This window comes from Nomascus leucogenys, chromosome 14 (genome assembly GCF_006542625.1).
Source record: "Nomascus leucogenys isolate Asia chromosome 14, Asia_NLE_v1, whole genome shotgun sequence".
Taxonomy (NCBI): Eukaryota; Metazoa; Chordata; class Mammalia; order Primates; family Hylobatidae; genus Nomascus; species Nomascus leucogenys.
The window spans coordinates 46,463,971-46,490,787 of record NC_044394.1 but is presented as its reverse complement, the minus strand read 5'-3'; the positions used below and the strand labels follow the sequence as shown (position 1 = coordinate 46,490,787).

Sequence of the window (26,817 nt, the reverse complement as noted above, 5' to 3'; positions counted from 1 at the left end):
TCTGCCTGCCTTGGCCTCCCAAAGAGCTGGGATCATAGGCATGAGCCACCGTGCCCGGCTGAGTTTTAAGAGTTCTTTATACTAGATACCAGCCCCTTATCAAGTGGCACAGAGCAACTATGGCAGAGGGCCTACAGAGATAAGTTTGTGCCCCGTAGATATACACTAAAACATTTTGGAGAAATGGAAAAATATGGGTTGATACTTTCCATTGCAACAGAATTCTTTTAAAAGACAAAAGAACCTTAGATATCCTCACCAAATTTCAGGATGAAGAAAACAGATATTGGAAATTCTTGCTCTAATCTTACCTAAGGGGGTATTAGTCAGTGCTGTTTTAGTTGCAAAAACTAAAAACTCAACTCAAATTAGTCATGGAAGAAAGGAATTTATTGGCTGAGCAGAGGAGAAGTTAAATCCTGAGGTGAATTCGGGGTTCCCAAGATGTCTGGGCCTCCTCGCTCCCCCTCTTCCAGCTCCACCCCTGATCACTGGCATCATTTCCTGGCCAGGCCCTTCTCTAGCCTTCAGTGTGGCAAGAAAGCAACTTCATTTCCGGCTGTCTCAGAGCACCGCATTCAACAGAAAACAAAGCAAGCCCTTTCCTTGGAGTTTACAAATGACTCAGGATTCACTCTGATTTGACCAAGAGTCAGAACCTTAATTGGCCAAGCCTGAAGTCACTTGTCTACCCCTGATGCTGGGAATAGAATGCATGGATGAGAGGGAGGTGAGTGGTTCCATGAAAAGGAAATTCAAGCACTTTCCCTAAAAGAAGGGGGAATGGATGCTGAAACAACACGTGTCCCACAAAGGGAGCAGACACCGGGCTTGTGAAGCCACCCCATACCTTCTCCACAGAACTGGGTTTCCCTCGTTGGTGCCCCTGACGGAGCCTTGTCTTCACCCTCCATTATGTATTCATCATGTGGCATCGTCATTGTTTCCTCCTCTGTCTCCAGAGTGTCTTCTCTTAGTTCTCAGCTAGTAAGGGAAGGAGGCTGGGCATGGTGGCTCACGCTTGTAATCCCAGCACTTTGGAAGGCCAAAGTGGAAAGACTGCTTGAAGCCAGGAGTTTGAGACCAGCCTGGGCAACAAAGTAAGACTTCCTTCCGTCTCTACAAAAAAGAAAAAAAAAGTTAGCTGGGCATGGTCATATGCACCTGTGGTCCCAGCTACTTGGGAGGCAGAGGCAGGAAGATTGCTTGAGCCCAGGAGTTTAAGGCTGCAGCGAGCTATGATTGCACCACTGCACTCCAGCCTGGTTGACAGAGTGAGACCTCATCTATAAAAAAATTTTTTAAATGCAAGGGGGGAAGGAAATAAGGAGGTAATTACTGAAAGAATGAAAGGTCATGCTAGAAATATACCACAAAATGCAATGGGGACTCAAAGAAGGGCAAGATTGAAGGGGACAGGAAATCTATTCTGGGGTGTCTTTGAGGGCCCTGAGAAATAAAACAAAGGAGTGGCAACAGGAACCCAAATATCCTCTTTATTACTGCTAGAGGGCTGGGCTGGAGGACATAGCTTTAGACCTGTGAACTAAGTGAGCTGCTAATGCAAATCCCACTAAGAGGCAGGTTCACCCGCCCAGCCATGGCAGCCCTCAACCAGAGAAAGCCTCCTTTAGTCCTGCAGGAGTGCAGCCCCCTCAGCGAGAGCAGTGGGATTTTGTACCCTGCATGCGGCTCACCCCCAAGGCGATGGAGGGGCCCACTGGCCTACGCAGGACCAGTTTCCCCTTCCCACCTACCTATCCAAGCAGTCATCTTTTATTTTCCCTGGGGCAAAGTAATAGAGGGGTGGAGAGAAGGCAGGAATGTTACCCTAGTGGAGCTCCCTGAACGTGGGAGGAAACCGGTAAGGTTTCCAAAAGCTCGTGGAGACAGTGGCATTTAAGATGGGCCTCTCTTAAGGTCCTGAGCAGGAGGAAATGCAGAGACTCTGGGCCAACACTCCTAGATGTGGCTTCTGGTCACCCCCACTGTCAAGGTGGCTCCACTCTTGCCCCATGGCTCTCTGTAATAACTGCCCTCTTGCCTTGCCTCCTGGCCTGGGTTGCTACGGTGCAGTAACTCTACAGCTTGGTACTTGGGTCTCGACTTGCTCATACATGTTTGTGCAACTCTGTGCCCTAAGATTCTCTTCCAGCTATAGCTGGCTCTGTTCCTCTGCACCTGCCACACTGCAATGAGCAGATCTATTTCCAGGTCTGGCAGCCCCTGCTGCTGGGCTCCTTCCCATAGTGGTAAACTGGGCCAGGCTGAAGAGATGATATTAACCTAAACTGAGCCAGAAACTCATCAACTGCAGGGAAGGAAGGAAGCAGGAGTGTGTGCTTCACTTTGCTTCCTAGGCTCCAGACCCCCGACTGCCTGCTGGGAAAACGGGCAACTCTTGCCCACATGAGGCAGGGAGCCTCGCTCCTGAGGCAGGGCACTGGTGGAGGCTGCCTGAATGTGTGTTCTCACTGGCGACTCAGATCTCGTCCTAAGAAGAGTTGACCCGAGGTGTCTTTGGCCTTGCAATTCCACATACAGCCCCCTCCTTGATGACAAAAACAGATGCTTCCATGAGGAGTTTTTGAATTCGGAAGAAATAACCTGCTATGAGGAACAGTCTCACATACTGAGGAGTAAGAGGACGAATATTGTAAACACTTTTCATTCTGAATAATAGACGAATAGAGCTTTGGATTGTCCATGTATTCTGAAGGGAAGAAAAGGCACTTATTTGCTGCCTTTTGGCATGATAGTCGAAGCCCAGGGGTTGCATCAGACTCAAACGGCTTGCTGTCCAAGTCCTGCGGGGAAAGGGACCAAGGCATAGACATGAGAGCTAACAACAACCAAATTCAAGCAGGCCCACTTAACCCTCTGCACAATGCCTGCCCTCCGCTGTAATGAGAAATGATTTCCACACATGCTGCTGCTAAGATAATAAACAGGTGCTTCTGAACTCTCTGCCAGAGCCCAAACTAGAAGACATGATCTGTAGCTTGGGATCTGAAACCTGCAGGCCATGAGGAAGGATACACAGAGGGCAAGGACGTCAGCTAAGGGACAGCAGTGAGGGATGGCTGCAGAGGGGGTGTGCAGAGCTCCAGCACCGTGCAGGTGGAGAGAGTCCATGCTCTAACTCCCAACACTGGTTATCCACACCGGGATACTCTGTCGAGTTCCATGACAGAATCTGTTTCAGGGCGGGCTCCCTGGAGGCTGACTTTGAGATGGAGATTCGCATGCAGGGAGTGTACTGGGGCTGCTCTCAGGTTCAGCACCTACAGGAGAAGGGAAGGAAGCAGATTTGCTCAGAGCGAGAAGCTGGGCTGCAAGGCAGTCTCGACACACCCCTCAGCTGAACCTATGGAGGGTGTTGAAGCATTAGAAAAGTCTCATGGCTGTCCCAGCTTCAGATGCCCCCAGCCCACACTGAGCTGAGGGGCCAGACCTTTGTACCCCAGCTTCAGCCAGTCACTGGGTGCATACTGTCCCCAGAGGGGTGGTGGGACATTGGGTGGGGAAGCTGTCTTCACTTGGGGGCAATTGCTGAGGAGGGCTGTGAGCCAGCAATCCTCCCAGCAGCTGGGGCAGAGCCTCTGTCTTGAGGGGGATCTGAATTGTGTATCGGGGCTCCACAGCCTCTCGTGCCACTCAGATCCACTCCTCTGGGTAAGTTCTCGGGGCAGCTCATCTTTCTCTGGAACAAACTAATGGTTCATCAGATGACCACAGCCCCCACCACTGCAGCTGTTCTTGAGGCCTCACCGATACTCCCCATCTCCCTCTTCTATCCATTTTATCTTTATTTATTTATTTGGAGACTTGTTCTTTGCCCAGGCTGGAGTGCAGTGGTGTGATCACAGCTCACTGCAGCCTCCACTTCCCAAGCTCCAGTGATCCTCCTGCTTCAGCCACCTGAGTAGCTGAAACTACAGGTATGTGCCACTACACCCAACTAATTAATTTTTTTAAGAGATGAGGTCTCACTATGTTGCCCAGGCTGATGTTGAATTTCTGAGCTTGAGTGATCCTCCTGCCTCAGGCTCCCAAAGTGCTAGGATTACAGGTGTGAAGCACTGCACCCGGACTTCTATCCATTTTATTTTATTATTTTATTTTATTATTTTATTTTATTTATTTTATTATTTTATTTTAATTTTTGAGACCGAGTCTCACTCTGTTGCCCAGGCTGGAATGCAATGGCACCATCTCGGCTCACTGCAACCTCCACCTCCCAGGTTCAAGCAGTTCTCCTGCCTCAGCCTTCTGAGTAGCTGGGATTACAGCCACATGCCACCACGCCTGGCTAATTTTTGTAATTTTTTTTTTTAGTAGAGACAGGGTTTCACTATGTTAGCCAGGCTGGTCTCAAACTCCAACCTCAGGTGATCCTCCTGCCTTGGCCTCCCAAAGTGCTGAGATTATAGGCATGAGCCACTGCGCCCGCCTCGGCTTCTATCCATTTTAGATTCTCCTCCCTGCAGGAAGCACCTCAGCTGAGCCCCTGGCCACCATACCCTTTTCAGGCCATGGCTGCTGCACCTGTGCATTTACCATCAACAAGGGGCAAGAGTGTACAAAGACATATTCCTTCTGGCTCCCACTGTGCAACTGCAGCCCCATCTCTTCCTGGTGGGGCAGGGTCCACTACTTCTGCCAGGATGGTGGCTCCTGCTTCTTGCCTACTGGTTCCTTGGTGTACTTTTGCTGTATCCCTTGATGGAAACATTTCCTTATTGGGAACCAGAACCTAAAACCCTCAAAGCTTAGAGTTGTGGTAACAGAAATACCCTAATGGGATTAATGTAAAGTGAAGCCGCTCCTATCTCTACCCCTTGGTTCCTGGACCTATATATTCCTCCCAGTGGGACATAGCGCCTTATTGGTTGTTGATTAGAGTGTACACTGTGCCCTGGAAGGTGGTGCCCCCTCCTTACTTGGTATCATTGTCTCTGAGCTGGCATCTCAGCTATGCCTTCAACAACCCATTTCTTCTCTTCATTCAAGCCAGTCTCTTCTGGGTTGTGCAGAATGTGACAGGACCAGTGATCCCATGGTCACGTGCCATTGTCATGCCTCCTTTGCTGTGCAATGAATGGGCCCTTGGGTCTGATGTGATGTTACGTGGGATCCTATGTCAGTGGGTAAAACACTCAGGAAGCCCTCAGATAGTGGCGTTGGCTGAGGCCCTGCAGGCAGAAAAGGTAAACCATGTGTCCATTCTAGTCAAAATAAATTTCTGCCATTTCTAGGATGGAAGGGACCCACTGTAGTCAATTTATTATCAAGTGGCTACTTATTTACTTTGAGAGCTACTGCCATTTCCGAGGATCAGCACTGATGCATTGCTGGCAGGCTGAACATTCAGCAGTGGCGGTAGCTACATCAGCCCTTGTGAGTGACAGCCCATGCTATTTGGTCCATGTGTTTGTCCCCATCCCTGCCACCATAGTTGTTCCTTCACATGCCCATTGTGTCAGTTCTGGGGTGGCTGATGGCATCTGGCTGACATGAAATTGGCTAAATCATTCTGTCTAGCTGGTTGTTTGGTGTTTCTTTCATGTTAGATGCTCTCTGGTGGTCCTCTTCACACTTCCTAGCTACTCAAATAGTCCATCCACATGCCTCTGTCCCAGACATCCTTGTCCTTGATCTTCTAATCTTTCTCCTTCCAGACCCCTGATCAACCCGTCAAGGCAGTTGCTAGTAGCCATGAATGAATATAAAGTGTACCCTTGGGCTACATGTCTTTCCATATGAAGTGGATGAACAGATGCACCACTGAGAGGACTGATCCACTGGGGGGATTTCCCTTGCCACTGTCTGTCAAGATCAGCCTGTGGTGGGCTGTATTGTAGTCACAGTTCATTTTTGGCTTGCACCCACATACCAGTCTGACCCATCTGTGAATCAAGAAAAAGCAAAGGCTTTCCTCTTTTGTCAGCTGATCATAAAGGGACTTTGCCCCCTGTGCAACCACAGGCATGAGCTGAGGGAGAAGCACTGGTGCTACACTGGCAGGTGACATGTGTGTCTAGGCCACCTGACTGTGTAGCTCTGTTCATGCCCAGTTCTGGACATACCATTTCTATCTTACTATGGATTATGGCTAGGCCCATTCAACTTTATGTCTTGGTGAGTTTGACAGGCAGAACCTAACTAATAACGAACGGTTCTAGACACATGGTCACTTGGTGCCCCTTGGTGAAATGTTCCATCTCTGCCAGGGTTTAGTAGCCCTCCAGGAGCTATTCTTCAAAAGGTGTCTAATTCTCTGCTGCAGATAGTATGGTCTTGCTCCAGAACCCTGAAGACCTATATTATGATTGTCCTGCTGGGGCTTGCTAGAAACTCCACCTTGGATAACTGTAATATAATGGAATGACCAGATCCTTAGCAGAGGTGCTTCCTGAGGTTAAGGGGAATCTAAAATGGACAGTAGAGGAAGAGAAATGATGAGGATCAATTAAAACATCAAGAGTGCAGGGTCTGCCACTTGAAGCAACTGGACCTGCTGCAGAGCCCTCTCCTATTCTGGGCCCCCCAGTCAAAGATGGCAGCGTCTTGTGTTACCAGGTATTAGGTTAAGCAATATTCCCAGTTGTGGAATATGCCGCCTCTAAAATATGAATGGATTTACTAGAAGTTGTGCTTCCCTCTTCCTTGTGGTAGGTATGAGTTGCAGTAATTTGTTCCTTGCTTTAGAATGTTTCAGCACGCGTAGACCACTGGACTCCTAAAAAGTTCACTGATGAGGCAAGCTCTTGTATATCACAGGACGTTTCTTCCACTTTCTAGAGTGTATGTGTCTCACCCAAAGTACTTGACACTTCTTGCTCGTCTGGCCTCATTAGCAAGATGCATATGATATCATCAACATAGGAACTAATATGAAGTTCTAAGAAATATTCAGACAGTTCTCATGTTTTTAGACTGTATTTTGACAGAGTTAACACAGCCCTGTAGGAAAACCATAAATATATACTTTTATCAATTCCAAGTGAATCTACTGTTTCTGATCTTCCTTTTGGTGGGGATGGGAAATTGTGCATTTTTGCCAGATCAGTGGTCAGTTCCCTTACACTGTGTAGACTATGTAAATCCACTCTATCATGGATGCATCTGGCACAGTAGCTGCAATTGGGATATTTGGTTCTTTTGTTGTAGTCTACTTTCACACTACAGGACATACCTGGATCTCATAGGGTCCAGTTAATGAATTAAATGGAGATTTGAGGGGGGGCACTACCCCTGCATCCTTTGTTCTTTAAGGTGGCATTAATCTCTGCCATTCCCCTGGGATTCAGTATTTTTATTTATTTAGAGACAGAGTCTCGCTCTGTTGCCCAGGCTAGAGTGCAGTGATGCGATCTTGGCTTACTGCAACCTTTGCCTCCCGGGTTCAATGACTCTCATGCCTCAGCCTCCCAAGTAGCTAGAACCATAGGTGTGTGCCACCATGCCTGGCTAATTTTTTTGTATTTTTAGTAGAGATGGGGTTTCACCATGTTGGCCAGGCCGGTCTTGAACTCCTGGCCTCAAGTGATCCATCTGCCTTGGCCTCCCAAAGTGCTGGGATTACAGGTGTGAGCCACTGTACCCAGTCTGCCTTTTCTTTCTTATGTTGGCTGGTTGTATTAGTTGTCTACTGTGGAATAACAGATCACCCCAAGGAGCACACTCATTTGGTGGGCTTTCATCTTAAAAGGAACAAAGGCAGTGTGTGTCCAGGTATAGGCTGGTAGATTTGGTGGTGGGAAAATGAGGCAGTTCTGGTCTAATCGTTTCTTCATTTTTTTTTTTCCGAGACAGGGTCTCAATCTGTTGCCCAGTGCAGTGGCGAGATCATGGCTCACTAACTCCTACTGCCTCAATCTCCTGGGCTCAAGTGATCCTCCCACTTCAGCCTTCCAAATAGCTGGGATCATAGGAGTGCTCCACCCTGCCTGGCTAATTTTTAAATTATTTTTGGTAGAGACAGGGTTTTGTCATGTTGCCTAAACTGGTCTCAAATTCCTGGGCTCAAGTGATCCTGGAATTCCCAAAGTGAATTGGCTTCCCAAAGTGCTGGGATTACAGGCATGAGCCACTGCACCTAGCCTGAGTTGCTTCCATTTTCTCATTAAACAAAGCAGGTCATCAGCTGAGATGTGAATCTCAGTAATACTGTCTGTATCATGAGACCTGTCTCCTTGGCCATAATTACCACAACCGGACCAGGGATGAGCTCCTAATCCAAGTGAAGGCACTTGATTCTTTTGGGAGCTTGAAGTGAGGATTCAAAGACATCAGTGTCAATTAGTGCTCAAACTGGAAAGATTTGTAAATTTAGAAACTGGGTCAGACATTTTTCTTTATATAAATGGAAAAGCTGAGAAGATTAGGTAGGGGTTGGGTGAAAGAGTGAAGCAGAAAGGAAGTAGAAAAGTAGAAAGAAAATAAGAGTCCACATAGACTTGGAGTTGCAAAAGAGGAATTACTTAGGTTCCTGTCCTAAGGTTTGAGTCCTCTGAGAAGATGCCCAGATAGGACTAAATGTGCAAGAGATGTGCTGGGAAAACACTTGTGAAGGGAATAGGAAGGAGCTGGAAGAGCCTGGGAGCGCTGCAATGCAGCTGTAGCCCCTGCGAGGAGACGGGAAGGGAGGAGGGCTGGGTTGAGGAGGTGTTAGAATGCAGTGTAGCTCTTTCTTTTTCAGAGACAGTCTCCCTTTGTTGTCCAGGCTGGCCTCAAACTCCTGAGCTCAAGCAACTCTCCTACCTCAGCCTCTTGAGTAGCTGGGACTACATGTGCATAACCATGCCCAGCTTAGAATGTAGTGTAGTTCTAATAAAGCTCTGGAAGAGCTGATGAGGTGTGCTTCTGCCAAAGCCATCTGTCAGAGGAGTCTCCCATATCCCAGAAATGGGCCTGCCTTAGTATGGCAGGCCTGCACTCAGTCACCGGGTGGGAGCAGCTCACAGGAAGGGTGGTCTCAGTGCAAATGCAGTGACAGAATTTCATTGCCCAGCAGCAGGGGGCCATGTTACGCTCCCTGCATTCAGAGATGTGAGCAGCGCACTCTCATGGCCACAGCTCCCAATGCCTTTTCAGTTCCTTTTTCTACCACCTCATGATGCACAAGTGCCTTTCCTGCCTGTGAATTCTGAGCTTCTTGAGACACTCCTGGATCTTTCAAATTCGATTCCATATTTATGCTTAAACTACTCTGAGTGGATTCCAAGTACTTGCAACAAAAACAACAACAAAAAACATAGATTGAAATAGTAACAAGGAGACTATAATCTAAATTTTCTATATAAGAGGGGATGGAAGGAGGTAATAATAATTCTAGCATTTATTCCTTATACCCCATAGAGGGTTCTATAGTTTGTAATGTATTTTAACTTACACAATCTCATTTGAGTCTTACAACAACCTCTGAACACAAGTTAAGGCTGGCATCATTATCTGTATTTCACAGATGAGGAAGATAAGTTTCAGAGACAATACAAATTATGCTGAATTGAAAAAAAATGGACACGGGGCGAGGTGGCTCACGCCTGTAATCCCAGCACTTTGGAAGGCCGAGGCAGGTGGATCACCTGAGGTTGGGAGTTCGAGACCAGCCTGACCAACAGGGAGAAACCCTATCTCTACTAAAAAATACAAAATTAGCTGGGCATGGTGGTACATGCCTGAAATCCTAGCTACTTGGGAGGCTGAGGCAGGAGAATCGCTTGAACCCGGGAGGCGGAGGTTGCAGTGAGCCGAGATAGTGCCATTGCACTCCAGCCTGGGCAAAAAGAGCGAAACTCCACTCAAAAAAAAAAAAAAAAAAAAAAAAAAAGACAAACCATATAAATATTAGCTTCTACATATAAAAGCAGTGAGCCAAAAGCAGCACTGCATTCCTGGAGAGACTGCAGAAATTAGTGCCACCACTAATAAATGATTTGAAAGACACAGAGCTGATGATTTCCATTCAGCTTAGCTCTCTAGCCTGTGCAGATCCAAGATGGATCCAAGAGAATGGCGTGGATTATTATAAACTCAATTAGGCTGTGACTCCAATTGCAGCTGCTATTCTAAGTGTGCCTTCATTCATGAAGCAAATCAATGCATGCCTTGGAGCAAAGTATGCAGCTATTGATCTGATGAATGCTTTTTTCCTCAGTAATTTTTAGTAAAGACCATCAAAAGCAGTTTGCTTTGAGCTGACAGGGCTAGCTACACCTATTCGTTATCCAAACTCAGAACTGTATCAATTTGCAGTCATCTGTCATCATCTAGTTTGTGGAAACCTTGTCCTCTTCTCTACTCCACAGGACAACACATTCATCTAATGTGTTGATAATATGCTGATTAGAAGTAGTAACTATTCTAGCCACCCTGACGAGACATATGTGTGCCAGAGGGTGGGAAATAAATCCCACAAACATTCAGTGAAACTTCTGGGGGGCCTAACGGTCTGGGGCATGTTAAGCTGGGCCCTACTACCACTAAGAAAGAGGCACAATGCCCAGTGGGTTTGGATTTTGGAGGCAATGTATACCTCATTTGAATGTTCTTCTCTGACCCATTTTCTAAGTAACCTAAAAGGCTATCAGTTTTGAGTGGGGCCCAGGACAAAAGATGACATTGTCATGACAATCCCTGATTTATGTTCAACTTAAATTTTTTTACTTCACCAATGATGTGAAAGCGATGTGCATTCAGTAGAAGCTGTATTTCGAATGATGGATTTTGATCTTTCCCTAGGTGAGTGATATGTGGTGCGACACTCTCTCGTGATGCTGGACAGCTGAGTGCAGCTCTGCCAGCCACAGAATCACTAGGCTGGATGACCAATACTCTATGGTGGGCTGTCTGGACAGATCACTTTGCCCAACTGTAGGCCAATGTAAGTGTTCTGGGCATGTTTAAGGTAGGCTAGGCTAAACTATGATATCCTGTAGGTTAGGTGTATTCAGGGCATTTGTGACTCAGGATATTTTCTTTTCTTTTTATGAGATAGGGTCTCACTCTATCTCACCAGGCTGGACTGCAGTGGTGCAAGCATGGCTCTCTGCACCCTCGATCTCCTGGGCTCAAGCCTTTCTCCCACCTCAGCCTCCCACATAGCTGGGACTACAGGCGTGTGCCTCCATGCCTGGCTAACTTAAAAAAAATTTGTTTTTGTAGAGACAATGTCTTGCTATGTCACCCAGACTAGTTTCACACTTCTGGACTTAAGTGATCCTCCAGCTTTGGCCTCCCAAAGTGTGGGGATTACAGGCATGAGCCATTGCACGTGGTGAAATTTTTGTAATTATATGTTGCCTCGGCATCCGTTTTAAATATAGGTTAGTCTTTCTCGTATAAAAAGCAGGACTCAGTCACCCTTGACACATTTTCCAGTTCTCCACCTCCTCCTAGTTCCTCCGTGTGATCAATCTAGATATCTGCCTTATACAACCACCTCCTGATGACCATTTCCCTGTGGACACCTAGATACTACCTACGTGACTTGCTCCACCAACTCCCTCGCCCCAGATGGACTGCCCAGACATGCTGCAGTGACCACCTCTGAGTCACAGCATGACCCCATGGTACTTGTGCCTGCTTGCTCTAAACTTACCAATTAGAACTCCTATCAGACGCAGTGGCTCATGCCTGTAATCCCAATACTGTGAGTGGCCAAGGTGGGAGGACTGCTTGAGACAAGGAGTTCGAGACAGCCTGGGCAACATAGTGAGACCTCGTCTCTACCAAAAATAATTTAAAAATTAGCTAGGCATGGTGGCGCACTCCTGTGATCCAGATATTTAGGAGGCTGAGGTGGGAGGATTGCTTGAGCCTGAGAGGTAGAGGGTGCAGTGAGCTGTGATAGCGCCAGTGCACTCCAGCCTGGGCAACAGAATGAGACTCTGTTTCAAAAAACCAAAAACCCACTGGGCATGGCAGTTTATGCCTGTAATCCCAGCATTTTGGGAGGCCAAGGCAGGAGGATCATCTGAGGTCAGGAGTTTGAGACCAGCCTGGGGAACATGGCAAAACCCTGTCTCTACTAAAAATACAAAAATTATCCAGGTGTGGTGGCGGGCACCTGCAATCCCAGCTACTTGGGAGGCTGAGGCATGAGAATTACTTGAACCCTCAAGGCGGAGGTTGCAGTGAGCCAAGATGGCACCACTGCCTTCCAGCCTAGGCAACAGGGTGAGACTCTGTCTCAAAAAAAAATAACAAAAACCAAAAAACCACCCCCCCAAACCCCCAAAAAAAACCAACCAAAAAAACAAAAACTCCTCTCAGGAAATCTGCTTGGGTAATGGCCTGGGCCCAATACAGACATTAGCCCTCAGGCCCCTTGCTTTCTCTCTCATTCCCTGCTCCCCAGCTAAGCACGTGTGTCCTGGCCGGCTCTCCTCTCCCCACTCCCCAGCTAAGCACCCATGTCCAGGCTGGCTCTCCTCTCCCCACTGGCCCTGAGAGGCATGCTGCCCTCTTCTCTGTAAGAGATCTGTAAGGAATACACTGCTTCTGTTACTTCATGTGTTTTGCTGTGTTGCCTCCTCTGCAACTCACCTGACCATCACACCTGAACCCAACTCTCATTCCATAGAGCGTTCTCCTACAGAATGGCTATCTTGGTAGGAATAAACTGGACACAAGTCAGACAAGAGCCACACAGGTGTCTGCCAGTATCAACAAGTTTCCTGTGAGACAGACACCTGGTCATGGGTCTGACACTTAGGAATTAGGCCATCTGCCAGATAATGAAGTATCCTGTCAATGGCGCACTGCAAACATCCATGGCCACCTCTCTTGGGGCCCTGGGGTCAGGACAGGGCTAGAATTTACAGCCACTCTCCAGAAAGAGGCCTCAAGATGAAATCAGAAGAAACACAATACTATCTTCTGCAGGTAACTGTTCTTTTGAGATACAGCTTCGAGCATGTCACTTGGCCCTAGTGGACACTAAAGCCCTTGGCTGTGGGCCACCAAATTATCAGTGTCCTGAGCTAAGCCTAAATATCATTATTTATTAATGATAAATTAAATTTGGTATTATATGACTCATCAAGCCAGAAGGTTGCACTCCATCTACTTAATGATGGAGTCATTATGAAATGGAAATGGTATAAATGAGATTGGGTCTGAGCAGGTCCTAAATGCAGAAGCAAGTTCTCTGAGTAACTACTTCCGCTACATTGCCTATTCTCTCTCAACCCACATCTATGGCCTCATGGGGAATCCCCTATCACCAGTTGACCAAGGAGGTAAAAATTAAAAAAAAAAAAAAATTCAAATCTGGCTGGGCACGGTGGCTTACATCTATAATCTCAGCACTTTGGGAGGCCCAGCCGGGAGGACTGCTTGAGCCCAGTAGTTCGAGAACAGCCTGAGCAACATGGTAAGATCCCATCTATACAAAATAATAATAATAATAATAATAATAATAGCCAGGTGCGGTGGCATGCACCTGTGATCCCAGCTACTTGGGAGGCTGAAGCAGGAGGACCATTGGGGCCTGGGAGGTTGAGGCTGAAGTGAGTGGTGATCGTGCCACTGCACTTCACCCTGGGCAACAGTGAGACCCTGCCTCAGAAAAAAAAAAAAATTCAAGTCTGGTTCCTTGTTACAGATGTTTCTGCATCACATATTGCTATAACCCCACTCAAGGTGGTCCTGAGAACATTGGTCAAAGGAAATCTTCCGAGTGGGCAAAACTTTGAGTGGTGCATCTGGTTGCTCATTTTACCTAGAAGGAGAGATGGTCAGAGTTGTAGCTCTACATTAGAGGAACATGATTGGAAAAGGGTAAAAGTTTGAATGCTTTGTCATTAAAACTGGGAGCAAGTGAAGGGTGTCTACTCTCCTTACTTCTATCCAACATTGATTGTATTGAAGGTTCTAGTCAGTGAAATAAAGCAAGAAAAAGAAACAAGTACAGTGCTATGGCTTGAATGTCCTCTCCAAAACTCATGTTGAAACTTGATCCCCAATGTGGCAGTGTTGAGAGGTGGGGCCTTTGAGGGTGATTGGATCAAGAGGGTTCTACCCCCATGAATAGATTAATTCATAGATCAATATATTAAAGGGTTACTTAATTAATGGGTTATCATCAGAGTGAAACTAGTGGCTTTATAAGAGGAAGAGAGACCTGAGCATAGCACGTTAGTATGTTCAGCCCCCTCGCCATGGGACACCCTGTGGCCACCTCAGGACTCGGTAGAGTCCCCATCAGCAAGAAGGCTCTCACCAGATATCCCCTCTCAACCTTGGATTTTTGAGCCTCCATAACTATAAGAAACAAATCTTTTTTCTTTTTTTCCCTTTAAAAATGTGTATAAATGTAAGGGATACAAGTGCAGTTGAGTCACATGAATATACTGCATAGTGGCGAAGTCTAAACTTTTAGTGTCACCATCACCTTCTTTTTCTTTATAAATCACCCAACTTTAGGTATTCTGTTATAAGCAACAGAAAATGGACTCATACATACAGACTGGAAAGGAAGAAGCAAAATTGTCTTTATTTGCAGAAAACATAATTGTGTATATAAAAAACTCTAAGGAATTTATCAAAATAAGCTATTAGAACTAATAGGAAGATTGTGGGACAGCCGGGCGCAATGGCTCATGCCTGTAATCCCAGCACACTGAGAGACTGTGGCAGGTGGATCATTTGAGGTCAGGAGCTCGAGACCAGCCTGGCCAATATGGTGAAACTCTGTTTCTACTAAAAATACAAAAATTAGCCAGGCATGGTGGCACACGCCTGTAATCCCAGCTACTCAGGAGGCTGAGGCAGGAGAATGGCTTGAGCCTGGGAGGCAGAGTTTGCGTGAGCTGAGATCATGCCATTGCACTCCAGTCTGGGTGACAGAGTGAGACCCTGTCTCAAAATAAATAAATAAATACATAAATAAAAGAAAGAAACAAAGAAAGAAAGATTGTGGAATACAAAGTCAACATAAAAACTATTATATTTTGGCTGGGCGCAGTGGCTCACACCTATAATCCCAGCACTTTGGGAGGCCAAGGCAGGCAGATCACCTGAGGTCAGGAGTTCGAGACCAGCCTGACCAACAAGGAGAAACCCTGTCTCTACTAAAAAATACGAAACTAGCTGGGTGTGGTGGCACATGCCTGTAATCCCAGCTACTTGGGAGTCTGAGACAGGAAAATCACTTGAACCCAAGAGGCAGAGGTTGTGGTGAGCTGAAATCGCGCACCATTGCTCTCCAGCCTGGGCAAAACTCCGTCTCAAAAAAAAAAAAAAAAAAAAAAACTTCTATATTTCTATATACTAGCATTGAAGAATTGGAAATTGAAAAATTTTAAATACCACTTGCAACGGGACCAAAAATCAGAAAAACACTCAAGGATAAATTAAACAAAATCATGCAAGACCTGTACACTAAAGCTAAAAAAATGGCTGAGAAAGTTAAATGGAGGAATAAATAAATAAGAGATATGCTATGTTCATGAATTGGGAAGACTCCATTTTGCTAAGACATCAATTCTCCCCAAATTAATCTAAAGATTCAATGCAGTCCCAATCAAAATCCCATCAGGCATTTTTTTGGGGTAGAAATTGACAAGGTGACTCTAAAATGTATATGGGAACACAAGGGACTCAGAACAGGCAAAAAATATTGCAAAACAAAGAACTAGGTTGGAGGACTTATATTTAATTGATTTCAGTACTTACTTTATAGCTACACTAATTACTTTATTAGCTACACTAATCAAGATAGGGTGAAACTGGCATAAGGACATATAGATCAATGAAACAGTCTAGAAGTAGGCCCACACATATATGGTGAACTGGGTTTCAACAAAGTGCAAAGGCCTTTAGAATGGGGAGAAAAAGACAATCTTTTCAACAAATTATGTCACAGCAACTTGATATCTATATGGGGAAGAAATGAACTCCCATCCTTACCTGATATCATATACAAAAATTAGCTCAATATGTATCATTGATATAAGTGTAAAAATGAAAACCATAAAATTTCTAAAGGAAAACATAGACCTCTGTGATGTTTGGATAAGCAAAGATTTCTTAGATAGGACAAAAACCATTAAAATTTTTTTTTGATGCACTGAACATCATCAAAATGAAATATTTGTATTCTTCAGACACAAGTAAGACAATGAAAAGGCAAGCCCAGAACTGGAGAAAATATTTTCAAAACATCTGAATAAAGGGCTTGTATCCAGAATATATAAACAATTTAAATAATAAAAAATAATGTTTTAAATTTAAAAATGGGCAAAATATTTCAAAAAACAAGTCATAAAAGAGATATGAATGGTCAATAAGCACATGAAAAAGTGCTTAGCAAGACTACTCAACAAAGAAGTACAAATTAAAACCACAATGAGGCCGGGCACAGTGGCTCACGCCTGTAATCCCAGCACTTTGGGAGGCTGAAACAGGTGGTTAGGAAACCTGAGGTTAGGAGTTCAAGACCAGTCTGGCCAACATGGCGAAACCCTGTCTCTACCAAAAATATAAAAATTAGCTGGGTGTGGTGGCACATGCCTGCAATCCCAGCTACTTGGGAAGCTGAGGTAGGAGAATTGCTTGAACCCGGGAGGTGGAAGTTGCAGTGAGCTGAGATCGTACCATTGCACTCCAGCCTGGGTGACAGAGCAAGACTCCATCTCAAACAAAACAAAACAAAACAAAACAAAACAAAACAAAACCAACCAAAAGAAAAATCACAATGAAATACTACTATAAGGCTGGGTGTGGTGGCTCATACCTGTAATCCCAGTACTTTGGGAGGCTGAGGTGGGTGGATTACCTGAGGTCAGGAGTTCGAGACCAGCCTGGCCAACATGGTGAAGCCTCATCTCTACTAAAAATACAAAAAATTAGCTGGGTGTGCTGGCAGGCACCTGTAATCCAAGCTACTTGGGAGGCTGAGGCAGGAGAATCACTTGAACTCAGGAGGCGGAGGTTGCCGTGAGCCGAGATTGCACCATTGCACTCCAGCCTCAGCAACAAAAGTGAAACTCCATCTCTAAATAAATAAATAAATTTAAAAACTGACAATATGGAGTACTGGCAAGGATGCAGAATAATCAGAACTCTCATACACTGCTGGTGGGAATACAAAATGGTAAAACTACTTTGGAAGCAGGTTAGCAATTTCTTAAAAGGTAAAACAGCGCCACTGCACTCCAGTCTGGGTGACAGACAGAGCAAGACTCCGTCTCAAAAAAAAAAAAAAAAAAAGTGAAACACCATACAACCTAGCAATTCCTTTCCTAGGTATTTACCTGAAAGAGTTGCATGCAAATATTCATAGCAACCCAACCTGGAAATAATCCAAATGTCCATCAAATGGATAAACAAATGTCAATATATTCATACAATGGGATAATAAGCAAAAAACTACTGATACAACAAAATAGATGAATCTCAAAACCATTACACTAATGGAAAGAAGCCAGGTACAACATACTATATGATTTCATTCATATGAAATTCTAGAAAAGGCAAAACTATAGTGATAGAAAGCAGATTATGGCTGTCAAAGGCCAGGGATTGGGGAAAGGGACTGGCTGCGAAGGGGCACAGGGAACTTTTCACAATGATGGTAATGTAATGTTCCACAGCGTAATTGTGGTAGTGAATCTATGATTACCCCCTTGACTGCCTGGAGAGTTTTCCTTTTGCAGCATAGGAAGAGAGAGCCCAAGTGAAGGCCAACTGACTCCCTGAGTTGAGGACAAGGAGTTGGAAAGTCATAGAGAAGTTTGAGAAGCTGTTCCCTCTGTGGGTCTGGGGCCCTTGCTGGTCATTAGACTCGTAATACAGGAAGAAGTCCTGGAACTAAAGCAGAGAAGAGTCAGTACAAGCTGGAATGAGCCAGTTACCTCTGCCTTTATTTATCACTCCATCTGACTGCAGAGTTTCCAAAAGTATAATGGCCCTGTTTCATTTCTGCTTTCCAAACAAGTTTCTGTTTGGCCAACTCTATATGTGGAGGAGAACTCTGGGAAATACCTAGTTTGACCAAGTTGACAATAGAACAATACGGCATCCACACACAAAATTTAAAGAACCATCCTTCATTACAAAGTACTTACTTATGTAACTTTTCTTAGTGTTATCTCAATAAAAATGAAAAATAGGAGATCTGATGACCAACACTGTATTTTCTAGCCTAATAATATTCAACTAATAATACTAATTGAAAAGAATGATCAGTTCTGCCTATCTCATTATGAGAAGTGTCCAACATATTTTTATAATTTTTTTTTTGAGACAGACTCTCACCCTGTTCCCCAGGCTGGAGTGCAGTGGTATGATCTCGGCTCACTGCAACCTCCGCCTCCCAGGTTCAAGTGATTCTCCTGCCTCAGCCTCCCGAGTAGCTAGGATTACAGGCAACCGCCACCAAGCCCTGCTAATTTTTGGTATTTTTAGTAGACACAGGGTTTCACCGTGTTAGCCAGGATGGTCTCAATCCCCCCTGACTTTGTGATCTGCCTGCCTTGGCCTCCCAAAGTGCTGGGATTACAGGCATGAGCCACCACACCTGGACACAATTTTATGATTTTTAATGACATTTGAGATACATATACATGTCGTTTTAGTCTTTTTTTTTTTTTTTTTTTGAGATGAAGTCTCGCTCTGTGACCCAGGCTGGAGTGCAGTGGCACGATCTCGGCTCACTGCAACCTCCGCCTCCTGGGTTCAAGCAATTGTCCTGCCTCAGCCTCCTGAGTAGCTGGGATTACAGGCACGTGCCACCATGCCCGGGTAATTTTTGTATTTTTTAGTAGAGATGGAGTTTCACCATGTTGGTCAGGCTGGTCTTGAACTCCTGACCTCGTGATCCGCCTACCTCAGCCTCCCAAACTGCTGTAATTACAGGCATAAGCCACCACGTCTGGCTTGTTTAACTCCCACACAATAATAATGGGAGATTTTAACACCCCACTGTCAACATTAGACAGACCAACGAGACAGAAAGTTAACAAGGATATCCAGGAATTGAACTCAGCTCTGCACAAAGAGGACCTAATAGACATCTACCGAACTCTACACCCCAAATCAACAGAATATACATTTTTTTCAGCACCACACCACACCTATTCCAAAACTGACCACATAGTTGGAAGTAAAGCTCTCCTCAGCAAATGTAAAAGAACAGAAATTATAACAACCTGTCTCTCAAACGACAGTGCAATCAAACTAGAACTCAGGATTAAGAAACTCACTCAAGGCCGGGCGCGGTGGCTCATGCCTGTAATCCCAGCACTGTGGGAGGCCGAGGCGGGCGGATCACGAGGTCAGGAGATCAAGACCATCCTGGCTAACACGGTGAAACTCCTGTCTCTACTAAAAATACAAAAAAAAAAAAATTCGCCAGGCGTGGTGGCAGGAGCCTGTAGTCCCAGCTACTTGGGAGTCTGAGGCAGGAGAATGGCGTGAACCCTGGAGGCGGAGCTTGCAGTGAGCCGAGATCGCGCCACTGCATTCCTGCCTGGGCGACACAGCGAGACTCCGTCTCAAAAAAAAAAAAAAAAAAAAAGGAAAGAAACTCACTCAAAACTGCTCAACTACACGGAAACTGAACAACCTGCTTCTGAATGACTACTGGGTATATAACGAAATGAAGGCAGAAATAAAGATGTTCTTTGAAACCAATGAGAACAAAGACACAACATACTAGAATCTCTGGGACACATTCAAAGCAGTGTGTAGAGGGAAATTTATAGCACTAAATGCCCACAAGCGAAAGGAGGAAAGACCCAAAATTGACACCCTAACATCACAATTAAAAGAACTAGAAAAGCAAGAGCAAACACATTCAAAAGCTAGCAGAAGGCTAGAAATAACTAAAATCAGAGCAGAACTGAAGGAAATAGAGACACAAAAAAACTCTTCAAAAAATTAATGAATCCAGGAGCTAGTTTTTTGAAAAGATCAAAAAAATTGATAGACCGCTAGCAAGACTAATAAAGAAGAAAAGCGAGAAGAATCAAATAGATGCAATAAAAAATGAAAAAGGGGATATCACCACAGATCCCACAGAAATACAATCTACCATCAGAGAATACTACAAACACCTCTACACAAATAAACTAGAAAATCTAGAAGAAATGGATAAATTCCTCGACAAATACACCCTCCCAAGACTAAACCAGGAAGAAGTTGAATCTCTGAATAGACCAATAACAGGCTCTGAAATTGTGGCAATAATCAATAGCTTACCAACCAAAAAGAGTCCAGAACCTGATGGATTCACAGCCGAATTCTACCAGAGGTACAAGGAGGAACTGGTACCATTCCTTCTGAAACTATTCCAATCGATAGAGAAAGAGGGAATCCTTCCTAACACATTTTATGAGGCCAGCATCGTCCTGATACCAAAGCCTGGCAGAGACATAACCAAAAAAGAGAATTTCAGACCAATATCCTTGATGAACATTGATGCAAAAATCCTCAACAAAACACTGGCAAACCGAATCCAGCAGCACATCAAAAAGCTTATCCACCATAATCAAGTGGGCTTCATCCCTGGGATGCAAGGCTGGTTCAACATACGTAAATCAATAAATGTAATCCAGCATATAAACAGAACCAAAGACAAAAACCACATGATTATCTCAATAGATGCAGAAAAGGCCTTTGACAAAATTCAACAACCCTTCATGCTAAAAACTCTCAATAAACTAGGTATTGATGGGACGTATCTCAAAATAATAAGAGCTATCTATGGCAAACCTACAGCCAATATCATACTGAATGGGCAAAAACTGGAAGCATTCCCTTTGAAAACTGGCACAAACAGGGATGCCCTCTCTCACCTCTCCTATTCAACATAGTGCTGGAAGTTCTGGCCAGGGCAATCAGGCAGGAGAAGGAAATAAAGGGTATTCAATTAGGAAAAGAGGAAATCAAATTGTCCCTGTTTGCAGATGACATGATTGTATATCTAGAAAACCCCATTGTCTCAGCTCAAAATCTCCTTAAGCTGATTAGCAACTTCAGCAAAGTCTCAGGATACAAAATCAATGTACAAAAATCACAAGCATTCTTGTACACCAATCACAGACAAACAGAGAGCCAAATCATGAGTGAACTCCCATTCACAATTGCTTCAAAGAGAATAAAATACCTAGGAATCCAACTTACAAGGGATGTGAAGGACCTCTTCAAGGAGAACTACAAACCACTGCTCAATTAAATAAAAGAGGATACAAACAAATGGAGGAACATTCCATGCTCATGGGTTGGAAGAATCAATATCGTGAAAATGGCCATACTGCCCAAGGTAATTTATAGATTCAGTGCCATCCCCATCAAGCTACCAATGACTTTCTTCACAGAATTGGAAAAAACTACTTTAAAGTTCATATGGAATCAAAAAAGAGCCCACATCGCCAAGTCAATCCTAAGCCAAAAGAACAAAGCTGGAGGCATCACGCTACCTGACTGCAAACTATACTACAAGGCTACAGTAACCAAAACAGCATGGTACTGGTACCACAACAGAGACCTAGATCAATGGAACAGAACAGAGCCCTCAGAAATAATGCCACATATCTACAACTATCTGATCTTTGACAAACCTGACAAAAACAAGAAATGGGGAAAGGATTCCCTATTTAATAAATGGTGCTGGGAAAACTGGCTAGCCATATGTAGAAAGCTGAAACTGGATCCCTTCCTTATACCTTATACAAAAATTAACTCGAGATGGATTAAAGACTTACATGTTAGACCTAAAACCATAAAAACCCTAGAAGAAAACCTAGGCAATACCATTCAGGACATAGGCATGGGCAAGGACTTCATGTCTAAAACACCAAAAGCAATGGCAACAAAAGCCAAAAATGACAAATGGGATCTAATTACACTAAAGAGCTTCTGCACAGCAAAAGAAACTACCATCAGAGTGAACAGGCAACCTACAGAATGGGAGAAAACTTTTACAACCTACTCATCTGACAAAGGGCTAATATCCAGAATCTACAATGAACTCCAACAAATTTACAAGAAAAAAACAAACAACCCCATCAAAAAGTGGGCAAAGGACATGAACAGATACTTCTCAAAACAAGACATTTATGCAGCCAAAAAACACATGAAAAAATGCTCATCATCACTGGCCATCAGAGAAATGCAAATCAAAACCACAATGAGATACCATCTCACACCAGTTAGAATGGTGATCATTAAAAAGTCAGGAAACAACAGGTGCTGGAGAGGATGTGGAGAAATAGGAACACTTTTAGGCTGTTGGTGGGACTGTAAACTAGTTCAACCATTGTGGAAGTCGGTGTGGTGATTCCTCAAGGATCTAGAACTAGAAATACCATTTGACCCAGCCATCCCATTACTGGGTATATACCCAAAGGACTATAAATCATGCTGCTATAAAGACACATGCACACGTATGTTTATTGTGGCACTATTCACAATAGCAAAGACTTGGAATCAACCCAAATGTCCAACAATGATAGACTGATTAAGAAAATGTGGCACATATACACCATGGAATACTATGCAGCCATAAAAATGATGAGTTCATGTCCTTTGTAGGGACATGGATGAAGCTGGAAACCATCATTCTCAGCAAACTATCGTAAGGACAAAAAACCAAACACCACATGTTCTCACTCACAGGTGGGAATTGAACAATGAGAACTCATGGACACAGGAAGGGGAACATCACACACCGGGGACTGTTGTGGGTGGGGGAAAGGGGGAGGGATAGCATTAGGAGATATACCTAATGCTAAATGACGAGTTAATGGGTGCAGCACACCAACATGGCACATGTATACATATGTAACAAACCTGCATGTTGTGCATAAGTACCCTGAAACTTAAAATATAATAATAAAAAAAGAAGAAAATCTTGTATGCTAATAATAGAAATAAAAATTCAGTCCAGAAAAATAATGAACCCTTAGAGACTTATAAGAAATTTTTAGGCCGGGTGCGGTGGCTCAAGCTTGTAATCCCAGCACTTTGGGAGGCCGAGGCGGGTGGATCACAAGGTCAGAAGATCGAGACCATCCTGGCTAACACGGTGAAACCCCGTCTCTACTAAAAATACAAAAAAAAAAAAATTAGCCGGGTGTGGTGGCGGACTCCTGTAGTCCCAGCTACTCGGGAGGCTGAGGCAGGAGAATGGCGTGAACCCGGGAGGCGGAGCTTGCAGTGAGCCGAGATTGCGCCACTGCACTCCAGCCTGGGGGACAGAGCAAGACTCCATCTCAAAAAAAAAAAAAAAAAAAAAAAAAAAAAAAAAAAAAAAAAGAAATTTTTAAAAAAATTTAATTTCTATTTTGTGTGTGAGAGACAGGAGCATATGATGGGGGATTAATAAAGATTTATGGATGGGCACAGTGGCTCACACCTGTAATTCTAGCACTTTAAGGCCAAGACGGGCAGATCACCTAAGGTCAGAAGTTCGAGACCAACCTGGGCAACATGGTGAGACCCCATTTCTACTATAATTACAAAAATCAGCCAGGCATGATGGTGCACACCTGTAGTCCCAGCTATTCAGGAGGTTGAGGCAGGAGAATCACTTGAACCTGGGAGGTGGAGGCTGCAGTGAGCCAAGATCATGCCAGCTGGGCATGGTGGCTCACACCTGTAATCCCAGCACTTTGGGAGGCTGAGGCGGGTGGAACACTTGAGGTCGGGAGTTCAAAACCAGACTGACCAACATGCAGAAACCCTGTCTCTACTAAAAATACAAAAAATTAGCCAGGCGTGGTCATGCATGTTTGTAATCCCAGCTTCGGGAGGCTGGGGCAGGAGAATTACTTGAACCCAGGAGGTGGAGGTTGTGGTGAGCCAAGATCACACCATGGCACTCCAGCCTGGGCAACAAGAGCAAAACTCTGTCTCAACAAAAAGAACAAAAGAATTTATGGTGTACATATACTTCATTAGGATAAAATTCTGTGGGGTAAGCAGATGAAGGTGAAAAGTAAAATTAGCAACTCTTAAAAAAAGAATAATGACTCGGGTTGGGTGTGGTGGCTCATGTTTGTAATCCCAGCACTTTGGGAGGCCAAGGCAGGAGGAGTGCTTGAGCCCAGGAGCTCAAGACCAGCCTAGGCAACATAGCGAGACCCTGTCTCTTAAAAAACGTTAAGAAAGGGCAACCCCCTTTGGTTCCCCTCCCATTTTATGGGAGCTTTGTTTTCACTCTATTAAATCTTGCAACCCTACACTCTTCTGGTCTGTGTTTGTTACGGCTCGAGCTGACCTTTCGCTCACTGTCCACCCACTGCTGTTTGCCACCATCGCAGACCCGCTGCTGACTTCCAGCCCTCCGGATCCAGCAGGGTGTCCACTGTGCTCCTGATCCAGTGAGGCGCCCATTGCCTCTCCTGATCAGGCTAAAGGCTCACTATTGTTCCTGCATGGCTAAGTGCCTGGGTTTGTCCTAATTGAGCTGAACACTAGTCACTGGGTTCCACGGTTCTCTTCCATGACTCACAGCTTCTAATAGAGCTGTAACACTCACCGCATGGCTCAAGGTTCCATTCCTTGGGATCTGTGAGGCCAAGAACCCCAGGTCAGAGAAAATGAGGCTTGCCACCACCTTGGAAGCGGCCCACCGCCATCTTGGGAGCTCTAAGAACAAGGACCCCCCTGGTAACATTTTGGTGACCACAAAGGGACCTCCGAAGCAGTGAGTAATATTGGACCACTTTCACTTGCTATTCTGTCCTATGCTTCCTTAGAATTGGAGGAAAATACCAGGCACCTGTCGGCCGGTTAAAAACGATTAGTGTGGCACCAGACTTAAGACTCAGGTGTGAGGCTGTCTGGGAAAGGGCTTTCTAACAACCTCCAATTCTTCTGGGTTGGGAGCATTGGTCTGCCTGGAACCAGATTCTGCTTTCAATTTTCCTGGGGAAGCCGAGGGCCTACTAGAGGCAGAAAGCTGTCATCTCAAACTCCCGGCGTTAGCCGGTTGAGTTCATGGCGCAGCCAGAAGTCTCTACTCAACAGTCCCCCATGCGTACAAGTGTACCCCTACCTTTCCTTCTGACCCATACCTCCTGGGTCCCGACCACGACTTTCTTGAAAGTGTAGCCCCAAAATTCTCCTTACCTCTGAATCTACTTCCTCTGGTCCCTGCCTCCTAGGTACTAATGGTTCAGACTTTCATTTCCTCTCCCAAGTGTTAGAGCAAGTTGTATCTCTAAAGGGATCTAAGGAAGCTCTACGCTGTGTCCTTAGGCATCGAGGCTATGAACCCAGGGAGTTTTGATCCTGGTGTCCCGCCCAATTTAGGCATACAGCTCTCAACATGGGCAGTTATGTGGGACCCATTCCCTACCACCCTTGCCAAGGCCCCAAGTTTGTAAATGGCTAGGAGGATTGCTCTCCCATTGTGTAAGATGCTCTCCTCCCCCCATTTCTACCCAGCTTACCCCTCTGCAATGCAATCTCCAAGCCTTGGCTCCTTGGCCAGGGCCTTAGAACTGATGACCCAGTACTTTAACAACTGGAACTGGGTCTATGACAACATAATAGATCAGAATGAAAGCAAATTGAGTAAGTCAAGGAGAGTAGAGATATATAGAGAGAGACAGGGAGAGAAAAGAGAGAAGAGAGGGAGAGAGGGAAAAAAAGAGACAGAAGTAGTAAAGAAAAAACAGTGTGCCCTATTCCTTTAAAAGCCAGGATAAATTTAAAGCCTGTAATTGATAATTGAAGGTCTTCTCTGTGACCCTATAACACTCCAATACTACCTTGTTGTCAGTGTAAACAAGGGGATAGCCTGAAAACACTGAGACCACTGACAACCAGTAGCCTTCCTACCAAAAATCCTTAACCCAGGAACCCATGGATGGCCCAAATGCATTCACTCTGTAGCAGCAACTGCTTTGCTAACAGAAGAAAGTAGAAAAGTAACTTTTAGAGGAAACCTCACTGTGAGCACACCTCACCAGTTCAGAATTATTCTAAGTCAAAAAAGCAAAAAGGTAGCTTACTAACTCAAAAATCTTAAAGTATGGGGCTATTGTGTTAGAAAAAGGTGATTTAACATTAACGAGTAAAAATTCCCTTAACCCAGCAGATTTCCTAATAGGGGATTTAAATCTCAATTACCATACAAAGGTCCGACCAGACCTAGGAGGAACTCCCTTCAGGACAGGACTATAGATGGCTCCTCCCAGATGATTGAGAAACAAACCACAATGGGTATTCAGTAATTGATAGGGAAACTCTTGTGGAAGCAGAGTTAGGAAAATTGCCTAATAATTGGTCTGCTCAAATGTGCAAGCTGTTTGCAGTCAGCCAAGCCTTAAAGTACTTACAGAATCAAAAAACTCTATCTCAATCCTTACTCAAAAGGTTACCTACACCCTCTCTGAAACGAATTTGCATAAGAACTGTTGTTTAAGGGAATGCATGTTGATAGGGCAGCTGGGTTGTTATGAAATACTCAGGAACCCAGTCCAGCTCTAGAACTCACCCTGAGCGCAAAGGTAATGTTGGGCACACTGGTAAAGGACCACTAGAATCCAGCAGCCCAGACCCCTTTCTTTGCAGTCAAGAAAGGTGGGAAAACAGGTGCAGGACTGCTACACTGGTGAGCATAAGTAATTCGATAAGCAGAGTTCCATGGGTGGTTACACACTCTGGAAAGGATAAGCATTAGGACCATAGAGGACACTCTAGGACTAACGCTCATTAGAAAATGACTAGGGGTGCTGGCATCCCTATGTTCTTTTTTCAGATGGGAAACATTCACCCCAAGGCAAAAATGCCCCTAAGATGAATTCTGGAGAATTCGGCCCAGTCAGAGTGTATGTACCTTTATTCCCTGTCAGA

At 44.8% G+C, this 26,817-nt stretch overlaps 1 protein-coding gene across 1 annotated transcript in view; it reads right to left on the bottom strand.

Annotated features, from left to right (window-relative positions):
- Positions 1 to 5,156: 5,156 nt before the first annotated feature.
- LOC115838270 overlaps positions 5,157 to 26,817 on the bottom strand; it is a 35,522-nt gene continuing 13,861 nt past the window's right edge. Inside the window, exon 2 of the mRNA XM_030827181.1 lies at positions 5,157 to 5,195. Coding sequence (XP_030683041.1) covers positions 5,171 to 5,195 — 25 coding nt within the window. The 3' untranslated portion in view covers positions 5,157 to 5,170. The remainder of the gene's footprint in view (positions 5,196 to 26,817) is intronic.